At 41.9% G+C, this 19,722-nt stretch overlaps 1 protein-coding gene across 1 annotated transcript; it reads right to left on the bottom strand.

Moving 5' to 3' along the window:
• Positions 1 to 535: 535 nt before the first annotated feature.
• evpla (envoplakin a) lies at positions 536 to 16,949 on the bottom strand. Its single transcript, XM_035167144.2, has 22 exons — positions 16,724 to 16,949; positions 11,801 to 11,900; positions 11,553 to 11,707; positions 11,268 to 11,391; positions 11,032 to 11,163; positions 10,886 to 10,927; positions 10,186 to 10,347; positions 9,945 to 10,052; positions 9,240 to 9,335; positions 9,009 to 9,119; positions 8,370 to 8,516; positions 8,115 to 8,266; positions 7,913 to 8,010; positions 7,579 to 7,751; positions 6,421 to 6,596; positions 6,090 to 6,228; positions 5,769 to 5,962; positions 5,213 to 5,363; positions 5,037 to 5,120; positions 4,677 to 4,784; positions 4,485 to 4,577; positions 536 to 4,369 (listed from the first exon to the last, which is right to left on the bottom strand). Exons 1-22 carry the CDS (start codon positions 16,780 to 16,782, stop codon positions 971 to 973), a joined length of 6,003 nt encoding a protein of 2,000 aa, XP_035023035.2. The 5' UTR covers positions 16,783 to 16,949; the 3' UTR covers positions 536 to 970.
• Between the last annotated feature and the right edge of the window lie 2,773 nt (positions 16,950 to 19,722).

Below are 19,722 nucleotides of genomic sequence, written 5' to 3'. Positions count from 1 at the left end.
TCTAAGCTAAATTCCAGCACAAACAGGATGATTCTGATGGTATTTCAATGTCTTGTTTATTAAATGAGAAGAATGTGGGCTGTAGGTCCGACCAAAGGTGCAATGTGACTGTCATTTTGCATTTTTAGAAATGATGGCAAATTCTTTTGAAGAAACATGTGAAGTCTCATGAAGGAGTGAGAGAAAAAAGGTAAATAAGTAGTTTAGAATGTTCTTTTTACATTTACTTTTTTATCTGCATTGTAATTATCTGGTGACCAAGATGTTACCCAGATTTTTGAAAACAGAATGTTCATGTTAACTAATATTTTAAATTCAGACGTCAATTTGTTGTCAAGCTGTTTATTTGATATCAATGGAGGAAGCCGCCCTCTTCTCCCTTATTTGGTCCTGAAAGGTGCATGAGTGTGGGAAGTTGTGGTTAAAGTCAGTCAGAGTTTATGTTGTGAAATTTGTAAAACAGTTGTCTACTGTACCTGCTTCTGTGTTTTTCTCAAAAGACTACACAGCATCGAAAATGAGGGAGTCAATGCTCTTTGGCCATTATAATTTAAATTTATTGGTAATTGTTTCAAAATGAAGTATCAAACAAGATTGAGCTTTAAAGTGAACAGAGTCAAGGATAGCCCATGAATAATACAGGATCAAACCAATCTTGGTAAATAGGATTGCACCATGTCCCAGTATCCCTTTTACAATAATATCAAAGATAAACTGCAATTATATTCTCTGTTGTTAAATTAAATCAAAAAACATCTGCCAAAGTCAGATATGTTTGGTAAACAAAGGCAACTCAGCAGCAATCATTTAGGCTAGATAGAAAGCTTTGCAGTAGAAGACTTTTCCTGAGTCAAAATGTACATTGTAATTAATGTATTGATTTCATATGGAGTCCCCATATCTAACAGTACATTTTTACCACATCACATCAAAGACACATCAGATAACTCCAAGTATGCTGTAAACATATCTAGAATCTTGCATATCTAGTAGAGCTGTACCCTGATGCGTAACCAGAATCTTTGGAGGAGGCAGGCAGCATTGGTAATCCGGACACTGGGTCCTTCTTACAGCGCTCCAGAGCTTGTTTGTAGTTGATCTTCTCCTTTGTGATTGGATCTACAATATCTTTGATGTAGGTTGTCTCGGCCTGCAGCTCCCTCATTAATGTGCTGTCAATCATTTTGGACCCAATGGCATCAGAGATGCTTACTCTGCGGCCAGTGCTGGGATTGACCAGCCCTCCTGTTAAGTGCTGTGCCTCCATGTAGTGAATGCCGGTGTCCTTCGGCATCCAGCCTTTCTGAACAGCCTCTCCCACGGACAAACACTCTCTGGTAACGGGGTCTTCAACACCAGCGAAAGCCTTTTGGGCATTGAGTAGCCTCTGGAGTTGACTGTCCTCGATGAGGCCTCTGGTGGCTGCCTTGTGAACTGTGCATCTCTCTTTGTTGTTGATGTCAATGATGCCGCCTGTTGCTGCCTGAGCCTCCAGAAGCCTTTGGGCAGTGGTGGGGTCAATCAGTTTACGCAGGGTGGCGCTGCGTATTGTATAGCAGGTGTCAGTGTTTGTATCCATTACTCCAGCAACTGGGTTGATTTCTTTAGCAGTGGAGTGGGTTGGGGGGGCTGAGTTAACTGTTGTGGTGGTCTTTGGAGTGATTGAGTTAAACTGGAGTTCCTTCTTATTGTCACCTGCGACTAGCAAGGCAAACTCTGAGATGGGAATCTTGCCTTTTTTGTACTGTTGTAGATCATACTCTTTCAGCCTGCCTTCTTTCAGGGCATCTCTGATTGAGTACTGCTTGCCACTTTTGCGATCCTGCAGCACAGAGGTCTCCCCATCAGGTCCTAGGGAGGTAATCTCTTCCCAGTCACACTCCAGCTCCTGCAGATGAATGTACTGTTTACGATCAATCAGGCCCTGCAGGTAGGCATCGTAAGGAGACATGTCTTTGCCTGTTTCTGGATCTAAAATCGTGATTTTGGTGGAGACATTGGTCTCTTTGGTCCTGGTCTCTGTCTGGTCCTCTCGCTGGAGTTTTAGCAGAAGATCTCGAATCGTGCTGTCTCGAAGATGGATCTTGTCTTTTTCATCCAGGATCTCCCTTTCAAAACGTTGTACGTCAGAGTCCATCTTAAGGCTCCTCTGCCTGCTCGACTGGGATCTCTCACTCATTAGTCGAGACTGCTGCTTGTAAGACAGGCTCATGTCATGTTTCTTGGTCTCAAGTGTCCTGAGCTCCCGCGTGAGATTGTCCTTCTCCCTGTCTAGGGCATCTCTGTTCAAAACCATGGTATTCTCCTCTCTTGAAGTACTCGACTTGCTGCTCATCAGAAGGTTGATTTTATCACTGGCACGTCTAATTTCATCCTCAAGGTCCTGTCTGTCGAATTTATGCTGAGACACCTGTTCCCTCAAGCGATCCCTTTCACTTTCAACAGCCTGGTCTTTTTCAACACGGACAATCTCTTTATACACTGTCTTTTCAACAGACTTTTCCCTCTGCAGGATCTCAAGCTTTAGAGTGATGTTGCGGATCTCTCTCTGGACACGCAGGATATCACTGGTTTCTTTGTCCATGTTTGCCCGAACATTATTTGTCAACCTCTCCAGTTTTGGGTCTCTCTCAACCTTCAGTACTTCCTCAACTACTATACTCTCCTCAACAGGAGGTGGGGCATTTTCCAATTGTGTAATACGCAGTCGGATCTCTCGAAGTTCAGACTCAGCTCCAATCCTCTTTTGGCGCTCATCACTCTCTCTCAGGAGCCTCTCTTTGTCTTCCACCTTTGTTCTTAACTGCTGCAGCTCCAGATCTACCTGACGCCGGGTCATTACTTCATCATCCAGGCTCCTGCTTAGCCGCTCATGCTCAACTATCTGCCTTTGGTCCTTCTGTAAGCGCAAAACTTCCTGCACAACCACCTTCTCCTCGGGTTTCTGTCTCTCCAACAGAATGTATTTGTTTTGCAGGTCAAACACCATCTCCTCAGTGTTGCGCCGCACCTGTGCCTCATCCCGCACGTCTCTTCTCAAGCGGTCGGCCTCTTTCTCTATCAGTGGATCAGGTTCATACTTGATGACTTCTCTATTGAGAAGTTTGGTTTCTATCTTGGACTTTTCAGCCTTCCATTCATCCCTGTCATTCCTGAGTTGTCTCACCTGGTCCAGGAGGGTGTTGTAAGTGGTGTGTAAATGGTTCACCTGATCATTTAGCCTCTGAATCTCTTTCTCATTTTCAGGGCTCCTCTCCTCCTTAACCACCTCTTGGATAACTTCCTTGTGCTCCACCTTTGGTGGTTGAGAATGAAGAATATTCAGCTCAGATTTGACCTGAGTGAGATCCCTGTCTATATCAGTGCGCAGCTTGTCGGACTCTTGTATGTCTTTCCTTAGTCGCATTATCTCCACCTCTGTATTGGGGTCTATCCGGTAGAGCTCATTCACTATTTCCTTCATCTCAATTTTTGGTTTCCAGTCTTGAACTTCTCTATAGCGGCTGTGGAGGCCAATCACCTCTCTAGACAAAGAGTCGTTTTCAACCCTCTCTTCCTCCAGGTTTGTTCGTATCTTCTTAGATTCAGTGATGAGGTCGAGATCTTGTTCAATCTTCTTTATTTCCTTAGTGATGATCTTAGGCTGGATATTAGGAATTAGTCTTTCAAGCGCATTAATCTGACTCCTTGTTTGGAAGATGTCATCATTGAGGAGCTTCATCGTTTTGTTTTCATCAGAAATTTCCAACTCAATGGTCCGCACTGCTCTCATCATCTCTGGGTCTTTTTCTACTTTCAACACCTCCTTCTTCACCACCCTCTCTTTGATTGGTGGTTGCTTCTGCTGGAGAATCGTGACCTCTGATTTTATCTGAATATGCTCCCCGTCTCGCACTCGAATTTCATCTCTCATCCTGCCTATTTCATCTCTCAGCTTACTGGCCTCTACGTCTAGCTGTGGATCTTTCTCAAACTCTGTCACCTCTTTTGTCACCAGTTTGGGTTGGGTGTTCTTGAGGGTATCTTCCAGGATGGTGATTTTTTTGTTTAGCACCTCAACCTCAGTATGGGTGGTTCTACATCTCAGGGACTCTTCATGCAGTGTTCTCTGCATATCGGTCAAATCACTTTCCAGTTTTGGGTCGCGGTAATATTGCAGCACCTCTCTTTCCTCAATGCGTTCCACTCCTCTGCGACTCTTCAGCGACAACATCCTGTCTTTATAGGTTCTCAGGTCTGTCTCAGCATGAGTTGTCCTGTCCTTCTCTTCCTGCAGGTCTTTAAACAAACCGTCCAACTCAAAAGCACTCCTCTGCTGGCTTTCAAGATGCACTTGTTGCTGTGCCACCACTTGAATTTTATCCTCATTCTGCAACAGAAGAACGTAAATGAACGATGTTTGGTTTTAACTAGTAGTGGAACCCATGAAAGGTACAAAAACATTAGCACAATTCAGGGAATTCATTCATGCCCCATTCTCTTACTTGTAAAAGTAGATTCTTAGCGAAGCCCATCTGTTTTTGGTACTGGGTGTTTTCAGCTGTTGCTTTAGCATAACGGTTCATCAGACCCTTTTCCTGTAACAAAACAGAGTTTAAGCAAACCATCAGCCACTTTTACCAATCAAACGTCAAGTGTTTAAAATATGACACAAATCTTTAAAGTTCAAATCTTACCTCTTTCTGAACAGAATCAGCCAGTGTGAGCATTTTGGGTTTCTTTGGAATACTGGCACCAGCATCCTCAAGTGTACTGTTGTATTTATCAACATTGGCATCGTACTCCTGTAAAGAAATGTGAAGAATTAGGACCATCTTCATGCCTCATTTATTCAATTTTCCAAGCGCACCATTTGTTGACTATTTTAAAAATAACTGTTTTTTAAAACAACATCCATTACGTAGAGAAGAAATACAATTGTTTGTCTCTGATGGTGACATTAAGGATTCTTTGTTTTCTTTTTCCAGAACTTAAAACCCTCCTCTCTTTTATATAATACATTTACAGCATTTAATTAGGATCCATTTCATTCTTACATTGAGAAGATTCTGCAGGTCCAGAGACAGGTCAGCCACCCTGTCCATGTCATCTCCCTTCCTCTTCAGGTCATCCATTACCCTCTGCAGTGACAATTTATCATTAGTTTATTACTGTGAGCAAATTAGATGAAGTACCATGCACTTCATTCTGTATAGTCAGGAGATGCTCTCACCTCTTGGGAGCTCTGCTTAGCAGCGATCTGGGACAGATCGTCATTGTAGCTTATCTGGTTTGTCGGCTGGTTGTTCAGGAAGGAGTTGAGGGATTTGCATGTGCTCTGGAACTCCTGATTCTTGGTCCCAGTTTCTTGTAAGATGTTTTCTCTGAAAGGATTGATCAAGACGATTATCATCATGATGATTTTAAAATGCTAATGACTAGTGGTTTAGCTCGGGTTTATTCTGGGCCTATTTATATCTGATGAATTATCTATCTAATTTAACCACATCACTTTACAAAACCCAAATCATATCTGCTAACTTTATGTGCTGTTTGTATGTAATTTGAATAATAATCACAAATGCCAGTTTCTGCCAAATTGGGATCTAATATAATTATTTAATTTGCAGCATTACTTGACTTTTAAACAAACATTAAAATCATCTCAAATATGTTTGAGTGCAGGTACAGTCCTTTCAGTGATACACGTGGAAGCAAAACCCACTGTACTCTGACTTTCAACATAAACTGAAGTGACTGGACTCAGTTGTTTGCAGTCGGATTCCCACCTCTCTTTCAGCTGGTTGGCAACGTTTGCGTAGCGGGTCTGCAGCTGCTTGACTTCCCTTCTCTGGCGCTGGATGTCAGGGCAGTACTCCTGGTAGCCCTGCTGCATAGAGCTGCACAGCTGCTCCGTGGTCTCCAGATCCTGACTCAGCTTCTTCACGTCGTCCTGAGCTGCTGCCACAGACTTACGCTGGTACTGAATACAACACAGGAGATGGAGACGTCCAATTTTAAATATATCAACTCTAAACTGAATCTATGAGTAAGAGAATCGCTGCTTATGGGGCAATTTGAAAGAAATGTTAGATTGAAGACTTCCTAACCTGGATGTTGTCAGCATGGGCTGGAATTGCATTTGGCACATCAGGGACTGGTCCGTCTTCACTCAGGTTCTTCTCAAACCCAGAGACAAGACCATCCACCTTATTGATCTGTCTTTCCAGGTTGAGAGATGCATTTGCTCTGAAAAAGAGGGATAAATGTTGAAGTAAGTGCACAGACATTTTTTTGTCTAAGAGCAGTGTTTGGCAGACCTACGACTATAATGCTTTCTAAATGTAACTTATCACAATATTTGAGGTATTTTCAATGGAGACAAAACCCTCCACCATTCAAATGCATGTATGCAACTTCCCAAACAAAATATCTGTTTACTTCTTGCCGTAGAGGTCAGCGAGTGCAGCGATGCTGTCATGCTTGTTGTTGGCAGCAGTCAGTTTGAGCGGCAGTCCAGAGGAGGTGCCGGCGGGGTCTTTGGACAGCAGAGGCTGCAGGTCGGCCTGTGCCGCCAGCTTCTGCTGCTCCAGAGACTTCAGGGCCATGGCAGCTTGCTGTGAGGAACAAAGGTAGAGTCTTTAGATATGATGTAATACGATGCGATACATGATACTTTATCAATCCTGCACATACGCAAGGCAATGGGCAAGATAAATCAAGTCTGTCACTAAAAGAGTTCCTCAGTTCACTAACAATATAGTACTTTGGATCAACACTTGTCAGGGGTCAAATCAATAATGGATCCTGCCTTCTTTATCAGTTCATTGAACTTGTTTCTGTGCTCTGAGTTCAAACTCCACCCCCAACAGACAGCAGCAGAAATTAAAACACTTTGATGACACACACAGGAGTGACCTGGTTACGTCAAAGGGCCAGAACTTCCTGAAGAAAAACAGCCTGGACCGGGCGTTTTTTAAAATGGCACAAGGGTTCACTTTCCAGATACCAGATATTATTAATAGTGGGCTTTATCAAATCATCCGGAGAAATCTAAATGTTTTACTCAGAAGTTTTTCCACAATGTCATCAACTCCAATCAGTAATTTCACAAACAGCGATGTGCTCATGCAAATATCCTGAGGGAGGGACCAGATATTCAGCATTGTATGATTGCATACAAGTAAAAACAAACATTGACATTGGCTCAACATAACCCTATTAATAATATATAAATGATACACAGTCATATTATCTATAGTAGCAGTACTGTTTGTCAGGTTAGTGTGTGTTTTGAATGTTTGTGTTGTGTCTTGAATTTCAAATTGCAAAGTGTCATAACTTTGTCTGGTCAGATGAAGCAGTTTAAAATTCCTACTACTCGTTCAGCATAACCACTACAACCAGTGAATTATGATAAACTTGAAAATCAGGCCGTTTGGTGGATGCTGTTCAAACATAAATTAATTTTGTAACCCTACACACATTTAGGAACTGCCAGAGATAACGTCTGCAGAAAACATGCTGGCAAGAACAATCTCAACTCTAATAATTCAATAGGTCTGGTTAAAGTGTCAGGGCTGAGTTTATTCCTCTCACCTCCTGCTCCCTCAGCCTTTTGGCCAGATCTCCAGTTGGATCGCTGCGGCTCAGCGGGGCTCGCAGGCGGCTCAGCATGCTCTCCTCAGCGCTGATCAGGTCATTGTCCAGCCTGTCCAGCTGTTGGGCCAGAGCTGCCGCTTTGGGGTCCATTAGAGCTGAAGACACTGGGGCTGAATGAAGGAATGGGGAAGTTGAATCATTGACTGGTCTTATTTTGGCTATAAAACAAAACCTGTGCAACTGATGGTGAATGATTTTTATGGTTTGAAAAACAAAAATCAAGGATTCAATACGACTAAAATATTTGAAGGTGTAATGTATAGAAAGTGACCTGATTGTAGGGACCTGGAGACATCTGATTTGTGATTCTTCAGCGACGCCGCCAGAGCAGCTCTTCTCTTCTTGATGTCTCCCAGTTCACCACCCAAACTGATGACAGAGAGAGACAGAGGTAGAAACGGGAACTTATTAATAATAATAACATTATTTGTTGTGTCATTATTTGGCAACAAATACAGTGGTGCGTTATTTACAGGTCCACTTTGTTGATGGCATCTGGGTCAGGAGGTGGGATCTGGAAGCAGACTCCTGGGAAAGTTTTAGTCGCCCCATCAGTAGACATGACGTTCCAGTTATGGTCTGAGTTTGATTTCAGGGTGAGCTTCTCTCCTCTGGCCAGAGAATCCTGGATAATGATAATAAAAACAAATAAAGCACATGTCAGAAAGTTTAGACGAGAAACTGCAGCATGTTTTTTCTTTGTGTCTGACAAAGCTACAAAGCTCCACCTTGTCTGTCTTCCAGTCACACAGAGACTCCACTGTGATGGGTCTGCTGGAGGTGATGCGTCGTAGCTTCAGAGGAGCGATGGTGGTGCTGCGTCTCCTCAGGTCGGCCAGCAGCTGCTCAGAGTTCTGCACAGCCTTCTCCTCGCCCTGTTCGGAAACAGACACAGACAGAAAAACATACCTCAGGCACACGCATCTCATGGTTGTCAAAATCATCATCTCATATGTCTTCCTTAATCAAATTTTTCTCCACAAGAGGTCAGACATTCAGTTTCCAAAATCAATATACTACATAAGGAATATATTTCAGTTTCCCCTGCTTTTCAAAATAAAATACCTCATGTTGTGAATTCACAGCTCAGGTGAAGTTAATTTTAACTTTTAAATTTGGGCGCAGCAGAAAGAAATTACAAATAATGACACAATATGTGGAAAAAAAGCCTTACGAACAAATATAGAAACAAAAATAATAAAAACAATAATGTTATAGTACCTTCAAATCCTCCATTGTATTTTTCAAAACTTCAATCTGTATTCCATTACTTGTACTCTCCCAAGCCTTCTCTTTTTTTCTCCTCCCTCCATTTGTTCAATCTATAAACCAAGTCGGTTGCCAGGACTTTAGTGGTTCTCCTGTACCTCGAGCTGCAGCAGCGTCTCCGAGTTGCCCTTCTTGCTGATGGTCTTTGGGTCCAGGTTGTTGTTGAGTTTGGTCAGTGTCTCTGACAGTTGCTCCGTGTCCAGTTGGTACTGGAAAATAGCACAAAAATATGTTTCTAAAGCTTTTGTGTCAAAACCAAAAAGACAAAATCTGCTTGTGGTCTCGACACATACTTATCAAATTGGTTATTTACTGAGTTTTATATTTACCTTTTTGAAATCCTCCACGTTGTCCAGATGTGTCTCTTGACAAATACAGAGATTGAGGAATTTCTGCCACTCGTTTCGCACATTATCTCTCTGAGCCTGGAAATGATGATGTTTACAGTTAAAATCAACCTGGATTTAAGTAACATTCAAAAAACGACCCTAAAATATAAAAGGTTAATGAAAAGTCTTGGTTAAATGCACTGTAAAAAAACAAAACTTGAAATTGCTTGGCTCACTGTTATTTTTAAATAAAGTGAAGAAAGAATATATAAAAGAAAATATAATGGCTTTGTAAACTTACCAAAGTTTTTGCTTTAACTATTTTTATTAAGTTACCCTCAATACTAAATTGCGGTCAGGCAAGTTAAAAACACGGTGTACAGGGCAATTCTGCAGGGTTTTTTTTATAAAGACTGGGGTCTACTGATCATTTCTGCAGGAGTTTGTGTCCACATGCTAAACCACCTCTCAAGTGGTCTCTTAAATGTGAGTGTTTCAGTTTATATAGTCTAGAAGATGTGGTTCTGTAGTGTTTGCACATTTGAGCGGCAGTGGCTCAGGAAGTCTAGCGGGATGTACACTAGTCAGAAGGTCGGTAGTTGGATCCCTGGCTGCCAAAGTGTCCTCAGGCAAGACTCTGAACCCTATATTGCCCCTGGTGGCTGTGCAGGCAGTGTGTGTGTAAACAATGTGAATGACATGTACCTGTATGGTGGCACTGGCAGGGTGCTTCAGTTCCACCAGTCTGTCGCCTTCATCCCTGACTTTGTTCACCTCGCCCTCGTGGGACAGCAGATTGTTGTTCTTGAAGTTCTGATTGAGATCAAATCAAAGTGCCGTTATTTTTTACAGCGCATTTCCTCATCCCAGTATAGAACAGCTTTATTACATATATTATGTATTGGATCATTAAGACAGGCAAAACCATTTCATTATTTAGACTGACCTCGTACTGCCGGCGGACATCAGGTGGGTCCACCATGCGGTCGCTCCAGTCCTGCTTCTTGATCTTATCCTGCTCTTCTGCCAGGAAACCCAGCTCCTTGTTGCAGCCCTGCATGTATTCGTACAGGCTGTTCAGGTAGTGGTGACGCCACTTGGAGTTGTCCTGGGAAAGAAAAAAAAATACATTGGGTGAAACCTGAAGATTTTTAAAGTAAAAATGAAACTTTGAATGAGGGAGCATTTAGCTTCTTGTAATTCACTAATGTTATATAAGGTCTAACAAATCAAATGACACATAGGGAGAAGATAGAGAATAGCTTAAAAGTGTAATATTTTGTATTATTTGGATAAAGATAATATATTTTCATTTAAAAGTAAAATATATAGTTGTTAAACATGGTCAGAGTAAATATTCATCTTTTTGTGATTGTAAAGAAAAAGCAACATTTCTCAAATATCGTCTGATAGATGTTCATATAAAAGGAAAAAATGTCTTATTCATGGGACTGAATAATTTAAATAATGATTTATATGTTTATATAACGTTTTCTATTTTATTCTTCTTTTTTTGTAAGTATTTTAATCTATGTTGTGTTGAATTTTAATCATCTGGACCCTGAGTGTTAAGATTAAATGTCATTCATTCATTCATTCATTAATAAATAAATATACTATAACATTTTATAAAATGTTGAACTCACCAGCATGTTGTTGTATTGTTTCTTCAAAATCAAATAGTTCTCCTACAATACGAGAGAAGAGCATGTGTTACAGGCTGCTGCAAACAGTTTTTCAAACTGAGTAAAGAAGGCTTTATTGAAGGTTTCATGGAAACGCCTCAGCTCACCTTGTTGCCAGCGGAGCTGACGTTGAGCTGCGAGCTGTACGCCTCGATCTCTTTGTGCAGGATGTTGTGAGAGGCAATCTGCTTCTCCAGGTCGGCCATTGTGGGGCCGTAGTCCTCCACTTTCAGCTGTTTCTGTGAGCACAGACAATCAACACATGAACTTTGCTGATGGTATGAAAGGGGCCGGTCTGACAGGAGGAGGCCGTCTGTGTTAATAACAGGAGAGTTAGACATACTTCCTTCTGGCTGAAAACAGGCCCCCAGTCAATTCTGGGCATCAGCGACACATCATCAATCTGTTCATAGATGTCTCGGTAGAAGGCGCAGTCCTTCAGCCAGCGGTCATGGAGGTGGATGACACTGGAGTCGCCAGAGAAACAAAGATCACTGGTTAATATTCATGGTGACCCACAGTGTTCAATCATAGTGGGACTAATAAAGTATTCTTTTATTTGATCCTCAGTCTCTATAGGCTCCACACGTCCTGCGTGGTGCAGCTCTGTGCTGTGGAGAATACTCACTCGCTCTCTATCTCTCTGGTCTGCGGGTGTTTGAGCTTCTTGGCCTTGTCGACGTCCAGGAACAGGTCCTTCAGAAGACCCTCGGCCTCGCCCAGTTTGTCTGAGATCTCAGTCTGATGCTGAAAGGGCAGCTCTTTCTTCTCATTTTCTGCGTCCTGGTGGAGGAAGACGAAGGACACAGGAATTTTTTAAAAAGGGCAGCCAGTAAAAATGATGGTATCATTAGCTGGTGTCTGTGTCATCCTCACCACCGCCAGCATCTCCTCTGACCGGAGGATGTCTTTCTCCACCTGGTCGGCATTCTTTTGCATCTGGGCGACCAACAAGGCCAGGTTACCAGCCTGGGTCCTGCAAGGGTGAGGAGAAGGGGAGGGGTCTCCGATTAAACCACTGAAAGCACTGATCAGACGGAGCATCATAGAACTGATTCTCTGTTCCTCTCTCATGTTCCACTTACAGTCCAATATCATGTGGAGGTGGCTGGAATTTCCTATCTGCATTTTTGTTTGACATGTTCAATCAAATATACTAATGATTTAAATACCTGATGATGATTTAAATTCTGCCTCCTAAACTTAAATGAACTTCAGGACAACGCACAAACTTTGATTTACAGAAAAACTAATCTTAAAAAACACAAAGACAGGAAGAATATCCTCAGCTTTTTGGTGTTTTTTGTGGAAAGAAGACCAAACCAAACAAATGGAGTGGAGGGAAACGTTAAATGCACTGCTCTAAACCACAAAATAGATATTTTCATAAACAGAAGCAAAGAAGAACGTATGTGTTCTTCTTTGCCCAGAGCCCAGACATGTTGTCAGACGAGTTTGATCATCACATTTAAGATCATTTCCGCAAAGAAAAAATGTATTTAACTCGTTTATCATCTGATTTTTGTCTGTTTACCAAGATGAACTACTTGACTAAACCTGCATTGTCTCAAGGGCCGCTGGCGTGGTGCAGGGTCAGTATGAGGATATGCTGTTTCGCTGTCGGGCCACACCCAGAGCGTTCCATAAATACTAAGAGTTCCACTGATTCCACTGCGACTGTCACTTCCTCTGTTTCTGGGTTAGTGAGTTTGGATAAATGATGAATTAGGGATCAATTGTAATTGTTGTAATTTATTTCCAAACTCATGAGAAGGTGTGTGTTTAAAGAAGGGAGGTGAATGAGGGAACTTTGCAGACTATTGACTAAGGTCATGTTTGTGGTATAATTCACAGGGTTTTATTTTTCTTATTCTTCTCACTTACAGTGAATAAGGTTTGATTATGACGTGTAACCCCTCTCTGTTTTTTTTGCAATCCTATAAAGTGTCTTTGAGCATTTTTAAAAGTGCTATACAAAAGATATGCATTATTATTATTATTCATTATCATTATGATTTTCTTTAACATCTGCATAACAGCGTCCTTTTTAAGAGGAAACTCACAGGTTGAATTTATTACTGAATTTATATGGTTTGTGTTTTAAGGACTAAGGAATAGATTACTGGTGTCTCTGTTGTACATATATATTTTTGAAATATAAGTTTCTACATAATTTTCACACATTAAATCACATGCAAGTTGCGAATTACTCAGTATGTATATCTTGATAAGCACCCTGATGAAATGCAGCATTTACCCCTAAAATCTGTTTCACACCAGTTGGTGAGAGGAGAGGAGGAGAATCCCCACAACAAGTGTTTTAGCCGGTGCATCATAAATCACTGAGTATATGACATGTTGAATTCCTCTCTTTTCTCTGAGAGATTTAACAACAGGGCTGATTGTTCAACCTCAACAGACTTCATTCATACATTTAAACCTCTGAAAGAGAAGAAGAAATGTCTGATGTGTGACACCGAACCAAAGAATGTTGGCAAACCATCCAGCACCTCGCTCGCTGACTGACCGAAGTCACCTCAGAGTACAAACGTGTCTCGCTGGGGAGAAAACAAGCATATGTCGTATAATGTAGAGTTACAAGGAGCTGACAGCACATTTCACATAGCTCTTTAATGATGGAGTGACGGTGGAGGAATGTGGAAACGTGTGTCACCTCCTCCTGCACTGACTCACTGAGGCGTGAGCTGATCTGGTTCTGCAAGCACTCTGACAATGGCCTCCCTATTCCTGCTCACTCAGCAGGAGAGACAGGTACACACCCACGCACCCACGCACACACGCACACACGCACACACAAAATTCTAGTTTCCTATCTCAGCCAAAGAAACTCGATGGCTACTTATGAAGAGAAACAGTTATATATTTGCTCTGATACTGTGTTTATTAGTGAGTGAGTGACATGTTGGAGGTGAAGAGTCATCACTCACTGTCACTGGCAGAAAGGGTCCGTCATAAGGGTCTGCAGAGCATGACTAAAAAACAATATGCTGATTTGATCTTCATGCTTTTACCTCCTGACCTTTGGTGACTTTTTTTTTACTGTGTGTGCTCAATAGTTCAAATAATATCATAATATGTTCATATAGTTTAGTTTTTAGTAATTTTTTATCTGAATAATGTCAGATATAGAATATCCGTGTGTGTGTGTGTGGGAAAGCTGGTGAACTGCTCAACCACCATCGATGACCAGGATCCCAGGACTGTTTCTTTCTACCCCTGACAAAGTGTGATTTGTTGATAAGTTAGAAGTGTACATCCCAATGTTATCAATAAAACAAACTAAATAATCAAACAGAAAAAAAGGGTTTCTTATTTCTTACTCTTTTCACGTGCTCTTTTGCTCGAGGCTGCAATTGTGACTAGTGGTTGACTAACTATTATCTTTCTGTTTGCTGAAGACATGAATGAAAGACTTCTCTCAGTCTCATCCTGTCAAACGAGCGTCGTCTTTCTTTCCTGCGAGCTCGAAAAAGTTGAATGACAGGTCACACCCTCACCGGGATTGTGTGTGTGTGTGTGTGTGTGTGTGCATCAGACAGGGGCTTTTTTTTCAATAGTGTGTGTTTCCCCTGATTAAAGCACTACTGTCTAGTGTTGGGGGGGTTCACTCTGTGTGCGTGTGTGTTTAACTCTTAGAGATCGACTGCTGCTGCTAGTGTTAATCTGATAACTGTGATCCTTTGTGTCAACAGTGCAACATCTCTGTCGTCTTTTGTGTTCAGTGAGCTGAACGCAAACTTTCAAAGGCGCTCTGATCAAAATATCTCTACCGATATACTGTGTTGTATAAGTGTTTTTGTTGAATTTATGTCTGACCATGGCAGGAGAGCCAAACAGCTGTGGCTGATCCAACGAGAAAGCAGGACAACTGGCTAACCCACATATTTAAGAAGGGCTTGTCATCTTTTTTTGTTGTTGTTGTTAGTTAGTTGGAAGATGGGAGAACGAGCACCGCGAAACACTCCCTGATACAGTATCACCAGTTGGTGTTATGACAGTTGTGTTTAATTGTGGGGTTAGATGAGGTTTGGAAAAACTCTCATCTCATGTCAGTGAGTGTGATTACATGTGCGTTCGTATCCTGGTGTTTTTCAGTCTTTTCCTGGTTTTGATCATACTCTCAATATGATGTTTACATGGAAACATGAGAAATGTGATTATTCATATGATCAAAATAGTTTCCAGGCTCGTGACCGTGTGACTGCAGGTGTGTCTCCAGTTCTCACCACCTCAGCCACTGTGACGAACAAGAGGAAGGAACTTGACCTTGAATCTGGAGCGTACTTTAATCTTCCTCTCTCAGTCATGGACTCAGTGTCATTATTAAATTACTGTGCGACCCGCAACATGATTCTACATGGGCAGAACCAGATGAGATCCTCACTCACACACACGCACCACACACACACCACTATGTTGACTCCCTGGTGTCATTCACCCGGAAAGCGACACTGGGTGCGTCTTTAACGTCAAACCAGCAGAACAAAGTATGAATTTGTTTCATGTCACAACCTCAAATTAAAGTTGAAAGAATAAAGTAGATATATTGATTAGTCAAATGATGAAAACTTAGTTGATAATGATTTCGATTACTAATTAATAGCTATTCTTGAAGCCAAATGTTAAACATTTACTCCATTCACTCCAGGATCCAGTTTCAGGAATGTGCTGCTTTTCTCTGTATTATATTATATATATAACAAGTCAAGAAACTTAAAATCATCTCTTAGGACTCTGGGAAAACTTTTACTGAAAAGAAAGAATTGATTATTTTAAAAAGCAATTCATTGAGATCAATGACATTCATCACCAATCGCTGCCCTGTTCTACACTTTTCATGTGACAAGTGATGGAAATTTCTGAACAGCCACGTGAGCTGCAGCACCATGTCTTGTGTCACACCATAAAAAGTACAGTTCTAGACCAACGCCCACGTGAGAGAAAGAAACCAGCTGAGCAGTACGGACGGCCCAGCCCTCATCACACCTCGGCAGACAACACGACCAGGGCAGGTGAAACTGGCTGCCTGTGAAGCCACACCAGTGTCCACAAAGGACAGAGAAGAAGAAACTATTACTCAGTTTCAGCTCAGTTGAAAGCCACATCAGTATGTCCAAGAAATCACATGAACACAAGAGTGTCGTCAGCGCACTGCTGTACCTTCAGTACGATCAGAGTAATCTGGCTCTGGAGATTTCTTTACACATTCAGGTAGTTGACGGTGCTTTAAGCTGCATTTCGTTTTTAAAACGTTGCACATCACGTTACGCTTTTTTCCTTTTTGATCTCAAAGTCGGTTGTAGGCAGAGTGTCTGGATGAAGACCAAATGCCTGGCTACGTTAATCTTCTGATATTTAAATCAACACACACAAACACACGGTTCTGAGAGGATGCTATTTTTTGCCTCATTAAAATCTGATCAGCAACAAACCTGTTCTGGTTGACTTCTAAAGTCACTTTAACTCATAAACACAGTTTCACTAGTTCCCCCTGTTGTCCTGAAGCATACTGTCCCACCTCATGTTTTCAAAGTAAACCTGACCTCGGACTCTGTTCGCGGGCTGGCAAACAACTCAAAAAGCTTTCCCCTTCCCTGAGATTTAACCCTAACCTAAAATCAGTGGAGAATTTCCAATCTGCACACTTGCACTTCAGACTTTATTTCTCAGCCCTGCCATAATATAAGAGGAGGGCGACCACAGCACGCAGAGAGAAAGAGGACAAAGGCATGCACAGGAAACATGACACAGTTGTCAGGCTGGGGAAAAAACACTCACTTGTTGATCTTGCCCGAGAGCTTCAGGGTACTGTCCTTACTCTCCTTTTTCTTCAACATCCTGGCGGTCGTGGGGGGTCAAGCCGAGATCCCACAGAAATCTCTCTTTCTATCTCTTACTCCTTCTGTGTCTTCCTCACTCTGCAGCTGCCACTCTGTCTCTCCTCTCCCTCTGGTTCCTTTCAAACACACTCAGTGGTACACACAGTCACGTCAGCACAGTGTTAAGCGCTGGCTGCTCCTCCCAGACAGGTGAACAGGTGTGTCACCGCCCAGACATCCACCTTGCAAGGGGGGAAGACCGGACCGACTTGTTTGCCGCACTATTCCTTTCTCCCACCTTTTGCCCTGCCCTTCCTTTTCATCGGGGCCCTGAAACACTAAGATCTCAGAGCAGCAGAGGCCCGTCCATAGATGCATCCTTCATTCCTACAGAGTGAAACAAGGAGTGACTTCACATCTGGATAATGTGTGCAGTGAACATGTAGCGGAATTTTGTTTCCTGCAGCAGTACAAGGATGAAGTAGTAGTAATAACACACACACACACACACACACACATTCTTGCCTTCCTTACTACAGAGAACTTTACATTGACTTACTTTGATTTCCTGGAGACTAACTCTAACCTTAACCATAGTTACCAATTGCCTAACCCTAACCTAGCCTTAACCTACACCTAGACCTGAACTGAACCTAAACCTATCCTAAACCTAAACCTAAACCTACAACTAACCTAACCCTAAAACTAACCTTAACCAAACCTAACCTAACCAGCTGCATAAATAATAGATAATAATAATTCATTTGATTTCCCAATGCCTTTCTAGACACCCTACAATACATAATGACACGTGTAAATTTAAAGTTTTACCCTGCCAATCATGACCCCACTTTTGTGAGATCAAAGGGACATTGACCTTTGACCACAAAATTCCAACTGGTTCATCTCTGAGTCCAAATGAACGTCGCCACCAAATTTCCTCCTGGCGCTCCTGAGATGTTAAATTCATGAGGTCATATTGACCTTAACCTATGACCTCTAAAATGTAATGAGTTCACCCTGAACGATTGGGGTAAATTGGAAGAGATTCCCTCCAATTGCATTCTAAAAAAGGGAAGACAAACTGAAAATGTGAAGCCTCTGGCCACAGCTGGCAGAGGCAAAACTCCTTGCAAAATATACCATGTAATTATTTTTCAAAAATTGCTTTATTCTTGTTAAGTTTCCCAACATCTTGTTCAAAATCTCATTTAAGTATCATTTTAAAATGTGCCGTATTTGATGAAATATTAAACAGTGACTGGATTCAAAACCATCCTCTTCCCTTCTTCTCTTTATTATTCATGACTCTAAAATCTAAGGCTGATTGTATGAATATTGAGCTTTTCACTTTCTCTGTTACCTGTGTTAACCCTCAGCCAGGCCTCAGTTAGACTTGATGCTACAAACACACACACAGTGTATACAGTCAACAATGGAGAAGAGATGACGACTGTTACATAATGCTGCCATATAGAGGCACATGTCATAATATTCACTATGCAGATGAAGAGACAGGAGATAGAAACAAAGAGGGCTCCATGAATTAGCAAAGTCCGGTGCGTACCTTCAGCAGACATGCCAGTCATTCAGGATCAGGGCGTCTCTGTGCAGCGTATCAACAAAAGGAAATCATGATGAGGAATGCAGTTGGGCAGCTTTCTCTGCAGCAGAGTGGGGAACACACATTTTTTATGTGTCCAGTCACACAGTCTCTCTCTCTGGGTGCGTCCACCTGTCTGGAAAAACAGATACTCTTTATTTTTTGCTTAGAGAGGCATCAAGGAATTATTTTCATCTCATGACAACGCAGCACAAATAATACCTCAAATTTCCACCTCGATTAAACTCAACACGTTGTTGTGGTCAAGTAGATGTTGTAATGGTTAAATGGTATATAACCAGTTTTAATTATATTATAAATAAAAACAAGATTTAGTGGTGCTTTGGTCTAAACTAATGTTGTACACAAAGACAATGCTTATGTTTACCATAGCTATGTTTACAATGTGTTTATCATAGCTATGTTTACCAGAACTGCGTCCTTCAAAAGATGCAACAGTCTACCTGCCTCACAAAGATGGCCTCCTTCGTGGGCCCAGTAGACTGCGAAGGATGAACCGAAATAAGACGGTCTGGACTCCGCGGCTTTGGGCGATTGCAGTCCCCAGATCGTATAAATCCTTAGTTGTTCGGTTGATACTGAAGCCTGATACCGAAGCATTGGACGTCTCGTTACTTGTCGTTGCTGTTACCTACTGGGATAGTTTGGGTCGTGAAGGATCCACCTGTTGCTGCCTTTGTTCCTCTGGGATGGAAGGAAGCATTTGTCGGCCGCATTTCAATGAGACTTTCAAATACGACAGCACAGTATTTTGCGGTAACGCACCTTGACGTTAGTTGTCACCCGCCAATAACCCGAACACCGCTGTGACGTAACCGTACTCCAAATGCAGCCTTCAAAGGAAGCAGCCCCTGAATTGAGACACAGCTCATGTCAACCATCTTAGTTTAGTGTGTTAACACTTGCTACTCAGATGTTAACACAAGTCACAATTGAAATTGATGAGTATCATTGGTAGGTGACATTAAAATTTTGACCCAATTATAGTGATAAACGAACAGAGAATCACCAAGGTTATTACCATTCATCCTCAGGGGACCATGATTGTGAGCTCAGAATTTAATGACCATGCCTCCAATAGTTGCTGTTTCAGATTGGATCATAATGGTGAAACAACCAACTATCATTGCTATCCCCAAAGAAAGCTCTTTAACACTTAAGAACTTTAAAAGAGATAAACGCCAATACAGAGTTGTCCCTGGAGGTAAAAACTAAATGAATTAAATGGATCAGAAACATCCTCAAGTTACTCGTAGTTCGCAGGGCAACATAAACATGGCAAGAATTTATTTGTATGGCACCAAGAAAACAGTGAGGGTGTGTCAGTCTTTTTC

This window comes from Hippoglossus stenolepis, chromosome 2 (assembly GCF_022539355.2).
Source record: "Hippoglossus stenolepis isolate QCI-W04-F060 chromosome 2, HSTE1.2, whole genome shotgun sequence".
In the NCBI taxonomy this organism is placed as follows: Eukaryota; Metazoa; Chordata; class Actinopteri; order Pleuronectiformes; family Pleuronectidae; genus Hippoglossus; species Hippoglossus stenolepis.
The sequence above is the reverse complement of the archived record's forward strand: the minus strand, read 5'-3'. Positions and strand labels throughout refer to the sequence as shown.

Excerpts from the sequence above, each read along its gene's own strand:
- evpla (XM_035167144.2), bottom strand. The coding sequence starts at position 16,782 with ATGTTGAAGAAAAAGGAGAGTAAGGACAGTACCCTGAAGCTCTCGGGC. Across the intron at positions 10,053-10,185 it reads ATGTCCGCCGGCAGTACGAG|AACTTCAAGAACAACAATCT; the intron begins GTCAGTCTAAAT and ends GATCTCAATCAG. Across the intron at positions 9,336-9,944 it reads CTGCCAGTGCCACCATACAG|GCTCAGAGAGATAATGTGCG; the intron begins GTACATGTCATT and ends CATCATTTCCAG.